Source organism: Dasypus novemcinctus, chromosome 13 (assembly GCF_030445035.2).
Source record: "Dasypus novemcinctus isolate mDasNov1 chromosome 13, mDasNov1.1.hap2, whole genome shotgun sequence".
Classification (NCBI taxonomy): Eukaryota; Metazoa; Chordata; class Mammalia; order Cingulata; family Dasypodidae; genus Dasypus; species Dasypus novemcinctus.
Window position 1 is genome coordinate 98,863,695 of NC_080685.1, and position 14,196 is coordinate 98,877,890.

At 41.5% G+C, this 14,196-nt stretch overlaps 2 protein-coding genes across 6 annotated transcripts in view; one reads left to right on the forward strand and one right to left on the reverse strand.

Annotated features, from left to right (window-relative positions):
* NSL1 (NSL1 component of MIS12 kinetochore complex) overlaps positions 1-1,202 on the reverse strand; it is a 40,364-nt gene extending 39,162 nt beyond the window's left edge. For both annotated transcript variants that reach the window (XR_009180238.2, XM_004470972.5), the window contains exon 1: positions 911-1,202. Coding sequence is in view for 1 of the 2 variants with exons in the window: in XM_004470972.5 (XP_004471029.1) it covers positions 911-1,144 (234 nt within the window). In the remaining variant the exon portion in view is untranslated. The remainder of the gene's footprint in view (positions 1-910) is intronic.
* A 26-nt stretch (positions 1,203-1,228) lies between these two features.
* Positions 1,229-14,196, forward strand: part of TATDN3 (TatD DNase domain containing 3) — a 35,641-nt gene continuing 22,673 nt past the window's right edge. For 3 of the 4 annotated variants that reach the window (XM_012530044.4, XM_004470974.5, XM_058275182.2), the window contains exons 1-3: positions 1,229-1,356; positions 3,247-3,279; positions 4,112-4,185. In XM_012530044.4, coding sequence (XP_012385498.2) covers positions 1,291-1,356; positions 3,247-3,279; positions 4,112-4,185 — 173 coding nt within the window. In that variant the 5' untranslated portion in view covers positions 1,229-1,290. Of the gene's footprint in view, positions 1,361-3,246; positions 3,280-4,111; positions 4,186-14,196 lie in introns of all 4 variants that reach the window. The other variant, XM_058275181.2, reaches the window with a different exon arrangement.

Consider the following 14,196-nt stretch of genomic DNA (forward strand, 5'->3'; position numbering starts at 1 on the left):
TTTACAAGAAGGGAATGAATATAAGTATTGTATACAAAACTGGGCATTCAGAATCACAGCCCGAGTTTCTCCATTCTTCTCCCATTTGACCTTTATTTTCACTGTTCGCAGTATGATCATTCACACTCACAAGTGTGCTGCATTATAAGCTTTTAAACTTTTTTTCTACGTATAGTGTGCTTCCTTATAGTAGGCCCCAATCCGCCAATATGTTCTTTTCCCAAAAATCTATCTTCTGCAGTTTTGCAAAATATTTAAGAAATGAGGGAGAAATAGATATAAGGGCCAGGGTGTGAAACTGATGTTTATAACCAAGCCTTATCTGTTTTGGTCTGATAGGGAAAATGTTTCTGCTCTCTTTACAAGATATTCTAGGACAGGCAAAAGGGAAAACCAAGAATTAACCAACCGGGTGACTGACAGATTTCCAGGATTATCCTTTCCTGGAGAATTCATCAGAGAATCTGTGTGTGTGCTGTCCAGTAGGGAGCCGGTAGCCATTATGTGACTAGTGAGCTAGTCAGAATTGAGATAAACTGTAATAAGACCAGATTTTAAGAACTAGGTCGAAGAATGTAAAATATCTCCATTTTTATATTATTACATGTTGAAATGATATCCTGAATATGTTCGGTTAAATAAAATGTTAAAATTTCACCTCTTTCTATCATCACAAATTTAAAATCACATAGGTAGCTCGTCTTGTTTTTTCTACTGGACAGCACATACACGAAATAATACTCAGCTGACAGCCCATTTCTGCCTCCCCTAGCGTTTCTCGGGCTGCTTCTCCAGCAACTTCAGGCATGGTTAAGTCGGCCGAGACTCGGCGCGGGTAGTTTGTGGGCCCTGAGACCCTGGGTGCGGGCGAAGGGGATGATAAGGAAAGAAGTGGCAACTGGTCCCGTACCCACTGTGCATCTCGCAACGCGAGCTCGCGAATCTCCTCTGGCAGCGCGTCCCCGAGCCCTTGCACGAAGCGGCCGCACAGCTCTAGCATTTCCGTCACAGCCCGCTTCGAGGTGCAGCGAACTCTGAAGTCCTCTCGGGAGACACCCGGGGCCGACGCCCGGTCGTCTCCACCCGCCACTAGCTCCTCGTTTGGCGGAGGAGCAAGAATCAGCAACCCCGGAGGACCCGCCATTTTCCCAATTTGAACTGTGGGCGGGGAGTCCGGGAACGGAAGAACAAGTTCCCACGGTGTACAAAGCACAAGTCCGGCCGGAAACTCAGCGCGGGCAGCTCCTGCGTTCCAGCTCCTCCAGCAAGCCTTGGGCTTCAGCGGCGGCTATGGGAGCGGTGGGCGCGGGGCTGGTGGACTGTCACTGCCATCTGTCCGACCCAGACTTTGACCACGTAGGTGAGGGCGTGGCACGCGGGAGCGGGAAGGCGTTGTCCTTTCGCCTCTAGGGGGCTTTGCTTTCCTTCTTCAGGACAAGATCCCAAATCCTCCGTAGGCCCGGTGCGCACTGCCCCTGATTCCCTATTTAACCTTAGCCATACCGATTTTTTCTTTCTGTTCCTGGATAGCGGTAAATTCTCCAATCTCACAGGGCTTTTGATTGCCGTTCCCAGTTCCTGGAATCTTCCCTCCCCGTACCTCCCAGTGGCCCGGCTATTTATCCACCGTCCTCTCAGCCCCTTGCTGAGACACCATTTTCTGGGAAGCCGCAGGCTCGCTCCGGGCGCACTGCGGTATCTCCGCCTGGTGCGCCCGTTCTCATGGGAAAGGGAACAAACAAAAAAAGCATAACACACATATTATCAGAATTGGTTACCCGCTATGGTGGAAAGCAGAGGCTGGTAATAGAGTAAGAAGGGCGGGGTCTGTTTTAGAGGGAACTCTCTCAGGAGGTGAGGCTTAAATTGAGGCTGGAAGGAGAGGAGCCAGCCAAGCAAGGGTTTGGTAGTATGATGGTGAGGAGAGCAGGCAGATTGCAGGATCCCAGACAGGATGGAGTTTGGCAGTTTCGAACTACGAAAGCCTGGGGCCTGATGAAGTAGAAAGAGAGAGAGGCATAACACAAGACTGGGAGATTTGCAGGGTATAGGTGTGATCGATCAGGTGGTAGTTTGGATTTCATCAGAACCAACTGCGCATCCACTAAAAGGTTTGGTTGGGTTTGTTTTAAAGGAGAGTTACACGATCTAATTGCTGTGTAAGACCATTTTCTCTGCTGAGTGGCAAATGGATGGAGGACAGCAACTGCAGAAGCTAGAAGACGAGTTAGGAGGCATTTGTAGTGTACAGGCAGATGGTGGTTTGTACAATGATGATAACTAGGGGATTTGAGAGAAGTAGAGGTATTCAAGATATATTTTAGAGATAGAATTCTAAGTTTCTGCTTGGGAAAGGGAGGTATCAAGAATGGCTCAGATTTTTTTTGCTTGTGCTGTGGGGAAGATGATGGTGCTGTTAATTACTGAGGGAATTACTGATACACATCCAAGTGGAGACATATAGTCATTTAAAAATGTGAATCCAGAGTTCAGGAAAGAGTTATAGTCTGGAAATTTTTAAAAAGGTGGCTTATAAGCATAATGATGATATTAATGGGAATGGATGAAATTACGGTGAGAACAGAGAGGACCAGAGGGTCCTGAAGTCAGAGGGAAGTGGGAGAGCCAGTCAAGGAGACTAGAAAGGAGCTGCCAGTGAGAGAGTGGCGTTTGGAGGAGAGTGGTGTTGCAGAAGCCAAGAGTGGAAATACGTCAGGAAGAAAGGCCTGGGCAAGTAAAGGGGGCCTGGGCAAGTAAAGGGTTCCAAACACTACTGAGAGGTGGAGTAAGAGGAGGACAGAGAAGTATCCTTTATAATTAACAGGTTCTAGTTTAGTGGATTGAGAACAGAGGCCTGATTTTTTTTTTTTTTTTTTTTTTTTAGGTACTGGGGCTGGGGCTTGAACCTGGGATCTCCTTTATGGGAGGCCAGTGTTCAACCACTGAGCCACATGGGCTCCCCTGAGTTGGTTTTTTGTTTCGTTTTTTTTTTTAGGAAGCACCAGGAACTGAACCTGGGACCTACCGTGTGGGAAACAGGCACACAATTGCTTGAACCACATTTGCTCCCCATAAGCTTGATGTTACTGAGATAAAGAATAAACTGGATATGGATCAGTGTAGGCTTTCCATGTTGGGACCATGACTATTCCTTGCAATCATTATCATTCTTTATGGTATCTCAACTGCATTGATAAATACAGCCAAAGAGCACACAATAATTGTGATTACTTATGCTTATTTTAGGATCTGGATGATGTGTTGCAGAAAGCCAAGAAGGTATGTCAGTAATCTGTTTGTTTTTTACTAATTTCAAATTAAAACAGCTTGAAATGTAGATACACTATGTTGATGTTTCTTCAGTAATTAATGAACTTCATCTCATTTAATGTTTCAAAACAGCTCTCTGAGGAAGTTATTCTGTAGCTACCCATCCTCCATTATAGGTGAGGAAGCCAAGGCCTTGAGATTAGTCACTAAACCAAAGACATACCACTACTAAAGAAATAGAGACAAAACAGTCTGATTATAAAACCTGTGCTCTTAACCACTGTGTTTCCCGGCAATAATGAAGACCCATCTGTCAGTTTAAAGTTACTTTATGCTGGAGATCTTAGATAAATTATAAATTTTCTGTAATGTTTTGTTTAAAGAAAAAAAACTATTAATTTTTGGCAGTGTTTGTTTAACTTACATTCTGTGGTCTTCCCAGAAAGCAAGAGAACCAGAAGTAGTTGACAGTTCATTTTCACATACAGCCAGCTTTCATTGTGACATCTTACATAGGAGCAAGGACATTGGATTTACACAGGCCTAAGGTCCTTGGGCAAGTTATTTGATCTCATCCAAAACTCTGTCTCCTAATCTATAATGTGGATTATAGCAATGCCTGCTTCATAGAGTTGTGTAGATTAAATGACTTAATATTTATATTCACTCATCATACTGCTTGAAACATACTAAGTACTCAGTGGTAGCCATTATTATTATTATATTGAAGGAGTGTGGGTGAGCAAGGATAAACTAAAATGCAGAGAAAAATTTTTAATTTCAGTTCATTGTATTAGATGTGCATATTGTCGTGGGTTATAACTATTCTATTTTGTTTTAGGCCAATGTTATGGCCCTTGTGGCAGTTGCTGAACATTCAGGAGAATTTGAAAAGATTATGAAGCTTTCAGAAAGGTGCTACATCTAATTAAGGTTTTTAAAGGGTTGCTAATAAGGACACGATTATAATGCTCAGATTTATATTATTAAAGATTATCTGGGTTTTCTTTTTCTTTTTATTCTTTATTTGGAAATACTTTCAAACTTACAGGATAGTTATAAAAATAACACAAACCCCACTCAGAGAACTCGAACACTCCTCCCCACCCCAGATACTCAGATCCACCAATCTTAACATTTTCCTTATCATTCTGTCCATCTGTCAGTCTATCTATATGTCTGTCTAGCTTGTATATTTATCAGCCCATTTTCTAAACACTTGGCTAGGCTGTCTGTCTCATGCTCCTTAAACGCCTTTAGTACTGCCATGTATGTTTCTTGAGAACAAGGATATTCACTTATGGAGCCACCTTAAGTGCAGTTATCCAGTTCAAGGAATTTAACATTGATGTAATATTTACAGTCTATATTCCAGTTTTTCCATATGTCCCAATAATGTCCTTTTGAGCCTCTCTCCTCCCTGTTAGATCCCATCCAGGACCATGTATTGCATTTCTCATTGTCTCTTTAATTGCTCTTTTTCTTTTTTTATTGTGGGAACATATATGCAACATCTGAACATATATTTCCCATCTGAACCACTCCCAAGCATATCATTCAGTGGGATTAATCACATTCACAATGTGGTACTTTCACCACCTTCCATTACTAAAACTTTCCCATCTCCCCAAACAGAAACCCTATACCCATTTTGCATTAACTCCTATTCCCTTTCCCCCCCCACCCCTGGCAATATGTACTTGACTTTCTGTCTCTACGAGCTTGCACATTCTTTACTAGTTTCTTTGTAGTTACCATGGGGCTTAAATTTAACATCCTAAATCTATAACAATTTCATTTGCTTTGATACCAACTTAACTCAATAGTATATACAAACTGGGTTCCTATACCCCTCTGACCCCACCTTTATGTAGTTCTTGTCACAAATTACATGTTTACATTAATTTCTTATTACATAGTATGCATTTGTCTTTTAGATCCCATAGGAAGTAAAAAGTGGAGTTACACTCTACAAACGATAATACAATAGTATTGGCATATATATTTTCCCACGTCTTTACCCTTACTGGAGAGCGTTATTTATTCATGCAGCTTCAGTCTGTTATCTCTTGTCCTTTCCTTTCAACCTGCCAAATGCTCTTTAGCATCTCTTACAGGACCAGTCTAGTGGTGACAAATTCTCTCAGCTTTTTATTTTTTAATATAAATATTTTTTATTAGAGAAGTTGTGAGCTTACAAGATAATCATGCATAATGTGTAGAATTCCCATGCACCATTCCTCATCAACACGTTAAATTATTGTGGAACATGTTACAGATTATGAAAATACATCATCAGTCTATTACCACTAGCTGTGGTCCATAGCTTACATTTGGTATACTTTTTCCGTATATCCCTGTTAGCACCATGTATTAGTATCGTACATTTGTTATAGTTTATGAAAGAACACCTCTCATATTTATACTGTTAACCATAACCCACTTCTACCACATGGTTCACTGTGTTATACAGTCCCATGTCTTGTAAATAATCTATCCAAAGTGTACAACCAGTGGCCCTCAGCTTTTATCTGTGAATGTCTTAATCTCTCCCTCATTTCTTAAAAATTTATTAAAGTATATCATTCATACATAAACATACATAAACAATAAGTGTACAGTAATAGATGTGAACTTACAAAACAAACATATATAACATCATACAGTACTCTTGCACCTCACCCTACCACCAATACCTTGCATTGTTGTTAAACCTTTTTAACTAATGATTAAAGAGCATTGTCAAAATATTACTACTAACCAAAGTATTTTCTCCCCATCGCCCCATTATTATTATCTTTATATCATTTATATTTCAACATACATAAACAATAAGTGTATAGTAAAAGTTGTGAACTTATAAAGCATACATGCATAACATCATACAGGGGTCCCATACATCAACCCTCCACCAACACCTTGCATTGTCATGAAATGTTTGTTACAAATTATGAAAGAATATTGTCAAAATCTTACTATTAATTATAGTCCTTAACTTATATTTTGTGTATTTTCCCCCAACCTACCCTATTATTATTTTTTAAATATAGTTTTTATGACAGAAGTTGTAAACTTATAAAACAATCATGTACATGTGCAGAATTCCCAAACAACACCCCTCTATCAACACACCACACTGTGGTGGAATATTTGTTACAAATAATATAAAATCATCTGATTGTTACCACGTCCACAGTGTACATTTGGCACAGATTTTCCATACTGCCCCATTATCAACACAGTACGTCTTTCACATAGATGCAAGAATATTATATTATTACTGCTAATCACAGTCCATCGGTCACTCCAGTTGTATCTTTCCCATGCTTCTCCATATTCCCATCGCACTGCAATAGTGGTGTGGTGTACTATCTCACAAAGGACACTCTTTTTCTGTTGTCTAGCTCACAAAGGACACTTGCATCTGTACCATCAACCACAATTCTCATCCACCTCTTGGTTTACTGTGTTATTCTGTTCCTAGAATATTCTCTAGCATTCTGTCAATTGGCATTTACATACCTAGACTACCATTTTCAGCCACATCCTCATTTATAAACTAGCTGTTACTATTTATTACCATCCACTCTATACATTTCCACACTTTTACAGTAAAGCTAATTAAGACTGCTACATACATTAAACATCAGTAGTCTACCTCAGTATATACCACCAGGTCTTGAAGATATTTTCCTACAATTTCTTCTAGAAGCTTTATGGTTATTCCTTTCATTTTTAGGCTTTTCATCCATTTTGAATTAATTTTTGGATAAGGTGTGAGATAGGGGTCCTCTTTCCTTCTTCTGGCTATAGATATCCAGTTGTTTTAGCACCATTTATTGAATGGACTGTTCTGCCCAAGCTGTGTGGGTTTGACAGGCTAGTAAAAAATCTCTTGACCATACCTATGAGGGTCTGTTTGGTTCCATTGGTCTATGGGTCTGTCTTTAAGCCAGTACCATGCTGTTTATACCACTATAACTAAGTAATATAATTTAAAATCTAGAGGGGAGAGTTCACTTTTCCTTTTTAAGATGTTTCTGGCTCTTCAGGACCACTTACCCTTCCAAATAAATTTGATAAGCATGTTTTCAATTTTAAAAAATGCTGGTGGACTTTTTATTGGGATTACATTGAATCTCTATATGAATTTGAGTAGAACTGACATCTTAATGATATTTAGTCTTCCGATCCATAACATGGAATGTTCTTCCAGTTATTTAAGGCCTTTTTTTTTTCTTTTCCAGTTTAAATTAATTTTTTACAAAAAATTTTCTTATTTTTTAATTCTTTTTTTTAAAGACACATAGATCACAAAAAATGTTCGATTAAAAAATATAAGAGGTTCCCATATACCCCACACCCCACCCCACCACTCCTCCCACATCAACAACCTCTTTTATCACTGTGGCACATTCATTGCATTTAGTGAATACATTTTGGAGCACTGCCGTACCACATAGATTATAGTTTACATTGTAGTTTACACTCTCCCCAAGTCCATTCAGTGGGTTATGGCAGGATATATAATGTCCAGCATCTGTCCCTGCAATATCATTTAGGACAACTCTAAGTCCCCAAAATGCCCCCACATCACATCTCTTCTCCCCTCTCCCTGCCTTCAGCAACTCCAGAAGCCACTGTCTCCATATCAATTATACAATTTCTTCCATTGCTAGAGTCACAACAGTTCTATAGTAGAATACCTGTAACTCCACTCTAATACATATTTTATTCCTCCATCCTATGGACCCTGGGATGGTGATGTCCACTCCACCTCTAAATCGAGAGGAGGCTTAGATCCCACATAGTTGATGGATGTGATTCTCCTGCTTGCAGTTGTAGGCACTCTCAGTTTCCTGGTGTGGTATTTGACTATCTTCATCTCCCTGTTAGCTGACCTGGATAAGTCCAACGAACAAGAGAGTAGGAGTTGCAATTCTGCTGAGGCTCAGGGCCCAGCTGGCACACGGACAGTCCAGAGAGTCAAGTCTCCTGAGTATACACCAACCCCAGCGCCAACCACAGGTTCAGTAAAAGTGACAGAAGAGGCACGTATAGAAAGGTCACATCTGAGTCCAACTCCGTCACACTCAGGAGCACAAATTCCAAAGTAGGGCCCACTGACAAGGCACTGAACTCCAGACCCATCTGCCATGACCACAGAACCTGTGTGTTTCCATAGCCCTCAAGAGCACCAGCACCTGGGGTTGTATCTGCTTTGGCTGTCTCTGGGATCCTGCTGAGACATGTGTAAGCATGACCCCTCCGATGACCTCCCGACTCATTTTGAAGTCTCTTAGCCATATAAACTCATTTGTTTTTATCATTCCCCCCTCTTATTCAAGGTCTCTTTCTAGTTGCATCACCAGCTTGTGATTGGTAGTAATCCCTCGGTGCCAGGGAGGCTCATCCCCAGGAGTCATGTCCCAAGCTGGGAGGAAGGTAATACATTTAGATGCTGTGTTTAGCTTAGAGAATGGCCACATTTGAGCAACATGGAGGCTCTCAGGAGATAACTCTTAGGCACCCTGCAGCTCTAGGTATTGAGGTCTTTTTAAATTTCTTTTAACATTGAATTACAGTTTTCTGAGTACAAGTGCTGTACATCGTTGGTTAAGTTTATTCCTGACTATTTGAGTTTTATCTGTCTTATTTTCTTTTTATCACTCTTTTCACACCTTTAGTTACTTTTATTGATATATTCTTCATTTCTAGACTCTCTTCTAGAGAGTCTCTTTCCTGTCTTTTCTTTTCAGGCTCTAGCACACCCTTTAAGTATTTCCTGAAAACCTGGTCTCTTGCTTAGAAATTTTCTGAGTTTCTGTTTATCTGTGAATATTCTAAACTTGCCCTCATTTTTGAAAGACAGTCTTGCTGAATATTAGATTCTTGGCTGGAAGTTTTTCTCTTGTAGTATCTTAAATATTTCACACCACTGTCTTCTTGCCTCCATGGTTTCTGGTGAGAAATCAGCACTTAATCTTATTGGATATCCCTTATATGTTATGCATTGCTTTTCTTTTGCTGTTCTCAGAATTCTCTCTTAGTCTTTGGCATTTGACATTCTGATTAGTATGGGTCTCAGAGTTGGTCTATCCAGATTTTTTTGGATGGGAGTATGTTGTGCTTTTTGGACATGGATATCTATGTCCTTCTATAGGGTTGAGAAATTTTCTGCCATGATTTCTTCAAACATTCCTTCTGCCCCTTATCCCTTCTCTTCTCCTTCTGGGATACCCATGACACATATGTTTGCATGTCTTTTGCTGTCATTTAGTTCCCTGAAACCTTGTTCAATTTTTTCCATTCTTTTCTTCATCTGTTCTTTTTTATGTTGATTTTAAGGGACCATTTCTTCAAGCTCACCAATCCTTTCTTCTACCTCTTCAAATCTGCTATTATATGATTCAAATCTGCTATTATATGATTCCAATGTTTTTTAAAATTTCATTTATTGTACCTTTCATTCCCATAAGAGCTGCTGTTTTTCTATGTATGCTTTCAAATTCTTTGTACTCATCCAGTGTCTTTTTTTTTTTTAATTTTTATTTATTTTTAAATTTCTCTCCCCTTTCCCACCCCTCCCCCCAGTTGTCTGCTCTCTGTGTCCATTTGCTGTGTGTTCTTCTGTGTGTCTGCTTGTATTCTTGTCAGCGGCACCCGGAATCTCTGTCTCTTTTTGTTGCATCTTCTTGCTGCATCAGCTCTCTGTGTGTGTGGCACCATTCCTGGGCAGGCTGCACTTTTACCGCACTGGGTGGCTCTCGTAAAGGGGCGCACTCCTTACACATGGGGCTTCCCTACACAGGGGATACCCCTGCATGGCAGGGCACTCCTTGCACGCATCAGCACTGTGCGTGGGCCAGCTCACCACACAGGTCAAGAGGCCCGGGGTTTGAACCTTGGACCTCCCCTATGGCAGGCACATACCCTATCCATTGGGCCAAATCCGCTTCCCCAGTGTCTTCTTAATATCCTTAATCTCTTTAGCCATCTTATTGAATTTATTCAGGAAATTTGTTTGAACATCTGTGATTAGTTGTCTCAACTCCTTCATGTCATCTGGAGGCTTATCTTGTTCCTTTAACTGGCCTATAACTTCCTGTTCCTTGGTGTGGATTGTAATTTTTTGTTGGTGTCTTGGCATCTGGCTTATTAGGGTATTTATTCTGGGTGCAGTTTTTCTCTTTAGTTTAGGGCTTCCTGCCATTTTTCCCTTGCCGATTATGCAATAGGAACCAAGGATGTAGGTGGTACTATAAGCTGTGGAGGCTCAAGCTGCCCTCATTACCCCAGGGACCCATGAAGCGTCTCCCTTTCTCCTTTGCTGGGGTACAGACAGAGTCACAGCTGTGTGAAATAGTCCAAGTCGTGCAGACCTAGACTTTATTGCCCAGAGAGACTGAGGAAGCTTCATGCCCCTTTCTCCCCTGCCTGGGGCAGGGATGGAGCTGCAAGTATGGGCAGCAATCTGTGCAGTGCAGGTTCAAGATGACTGCAGTTGCCCCGATAGACTTCCAATTATTCAGTCTCTGCCAACCAAATGTACCTGCAGTTATCTGGATAGGCTGGTGCAGGGCCAGCTGACCTCCTCCCTGCCAGAGGCAGGGCTGAAGCCTAGGCTAGGGCTGCAGGCCGATCTTGGTGAAAGGAACCAGTTCCTACCGTCTCTTTGATTTTTGGTCAGCCGGGTTTCCCCTTATGCTGGGGGCGGAGTCAAAATGACAGCCACCAGCCTCTTTCTGACCAGACAGGTTCAAACTTTAACTCTTCTTAGAGTAATACTCTAGCCAGCTGAATCCATAAAGTAGTAGCTGAAATTGCTAGCCAACTGTCTCTTCCTCCCCTGTTTTTGGGAAATGGAGCTTCAAATTCCAGCCACAGAATAGCTTCTGGGGCGGTTTGCGCTGCCCAAGTAGGATAATCACCAGCCTCTGCGGCTTGGCTGGTAATTTCCTGGGGAGGGTGGTGCAGGTTCCCCTGCTTCCTCCCTGCTGGAGGTGGGGCTGGGGTTTAGGCTAGAGCTGCAATCTGGCCTGGGTGGAAAGGAGCCAGCCCCTACCAGCACTGTGATTTTCAGTCTGCCCCACTTCCCCTCGTGTGAGGTGCAGAGTTAAGATGGTGGCTACTGGCCTCTTTCTGACATGGACAGGCTCAAACTTTAGCTGTTCTTAGGATTATCCTTTAGCCCACTGAATTTACTCATCAGTAGCTGAAGTTGTGCCCAACTCTCTCTTTCTCCCCTCTTTTAGGGAACTGGAGCTTTCAATTCCAGCTGCAGAATAGCTCCTGACGTGGCTTATGCCTCCAGTAGAGGATGGGCACTGTCCTCTGGGACATGAAGCACTCTACTTATGAATCTTCTCTGCAGATGGGCAGTCTCCTCCTTCCATTCCTTCAGGGATGTTGCAGGATGCTCTTCTGGTCTCCTGATGCCCCCAAACAGGTCCTTCAGCTAGCTCCAGATAGCTCTGGGTGTTTACTAACTGCCCTGTAGCAGAAGCTGACTTTAGGAGCTCCTTACTCCACTGCCGTCTTGCTGGTTGTTCTCCCTCATTTTTGAAAGACAATCTTGCCAGATATAGAATTCTTGAGTGGAAATTTTTTCTTTCAGCACTGGAAATATGTCATCCCACTGCCTTCTTTCTAACATATTTTCCAATGAAAATTGGACTGTTAATCATATTGAGGCTCCTTGTATGTAACATGTTCCTTCTCTCTTGAAGCTTTCAGAATTCTCTTTTCATCTTTGTCATTCAACTGTTTGATTAAAATATGTCACAGCATGAATCTATTTGGGTTGTCCCATTTGAAGTTCATTGAGTATCTTGGCTGTATATTCCTTTTTTTTGTTACTTTTCGGAGTTGCAGCCATTATTCTTTGGATATTCTCTCTGCCCCTTTCTCTCTTTCTTCTCCTTCTGAGTCCCTCTATGCATATATGGTACACCTGATGGTATTCCACAGGTTCCTCAGGCTCTGTTCCTTTTTCTTCCTTCTTTCTTCTTTCTGCTCCTTAGACTGGGTGATTTCAGTTGTCTTATCTTCAAGTTCAGTGATTCTTTCTTCTGCCAGCTCTGCTCTGCTTTTGAACCGTTCTAGGGATTTTTAGTTTCCTTTACTGTAGTCTTTAGCTCTGTTTGGTTCCTTTTCTTAATTTTTATCTCTATATTGATATTCTCTTTGTGGTCAACTACAAAATATATCATTTTCCTGATTTCCTGTAATACTTTTTTTTCTTTCCTTTAATTCTTTATCCATGTTTTCCTTTAGTTCTTTGAGCATATTTTGGACCATTTTTTAAAAGTCTTCATCTGTAATGCCCTAGGATCTGGTTCTCATTATTGATGATTTCTAATATTTTAGTCTTCTCCTTTGCCTGACCATGTTTTCCTTTAGTTCTTTGAGCATATTTAGGACCATTTTTTAAATGCCTTTGTCTGTAGTGTCCCAGGATCTGGTTCTCATTACTGATGATTTCTAATATTTTAGTCTTCTTTGCCTGGGCCTTCACACATTTTGATATTTAATTTAATTTAATTTATTTTAATTTTTTAAAAGATTTATTTATTTCTTCTCCTCCCTCCCCCCCCACCCCCCCAGTTGTCTGCTCTCTGTGTTCTTCTATGACTGCTTTCATCCTTATCAGTGGCACCGGGAATCTGTGTTTGTTTTTGTTGCGTCATCTTGTGTCAGCTCTCTGTGTGTGCAGCACCATTCTTGGGCAGGCTGCACTTCTTTTGCACTGGGCGACTCTCCTTATGGGGCGCACTCCTTGCGCGTGGGGCTCCCCTATGCGGGGGACACCCCTGCATGGCATGGCACTCCTTGAGCACATCAGCACTGCGCATGGGCCAGCTCCATACGGGCCAAGGAGGCCCGGGGTTTGAACTGTGGACCTCCCATGTAGTAGGCAGATGCTCTATCCACTGGGCCAAGTCTGCTTCCCCATTTTGATATTTTAATGTGTTATCTTTGGAATTTAGACTCTGAGGTGTCTGTTCCTTAAGCTTATATCCAGCTAGTGTTATGACTGACCTGTCTTGAAGGCCAGGAGCTAACAAGAAAAAAAAAGGAAAAATAAAATATCTTTTCCAGTCTTTACAGATTGACCTTTGTGAGGCCTTTCCTTCAGGGCTTATTTATAAATTGAGTTTAGAGAATTACTCCAGGCCAAAACATAGGCCCTCCTTGGTCCTTTCTGCACATGTGTGTTGTCTTAGACATCCTCTTGTGGGCCTAGGAGTTTCCCAATTTACATAGATATAAATGTCCCCTCTTCCTTGTGAGTCCTACAGCCAATAATCCCTTGCTGTAGGCAGTCATGACTTGACTGCTCTCCTATAGCATTCTGTAGGAGAGTTCTTTGAGCTGCTTCCACATGTAGGGCAAATTCTAGGATACAAAGCCTGCAACAAATATCCTGGTTCAGTCCTTCAGGCTGCTACTAGTCAGGCTGTGTTAGAGATACATATTCCCAGTATGTGCATGAGGATTACTTTGCTCCCTCTGGAACTGGGACCAGGGACTCAAGTACAGGCCAGCTCCATGCCAAGCTGGTGAGGGAATAAGTGATGGGCCACCCACCAGGGCCCCAGATGATCTACTGCTTTAAGAAAAACAAAACAAAACAAAACAAATTACATGCTTTAATCCATTATAATAAATCAATAATCATCATAAACTATATAAAAATTCTGATTCATGCATCTGATTACATAAACTTTATAATTGTCACATTATGCAGTACTTACATTGTTTTAAGTTTGTATGCCCAAAATATATGCAAGTTTCTAGAGCATTTTATTATTAACCCTCCTGCTTTCACATAGCCTTTTTTTTTTTTTTTAAGGTACTGGGGCCAGAGATTGATCCCTGGCCCTGGTGTGTGGGAAGCCAGCACTCAACCACTGAGCCACATGT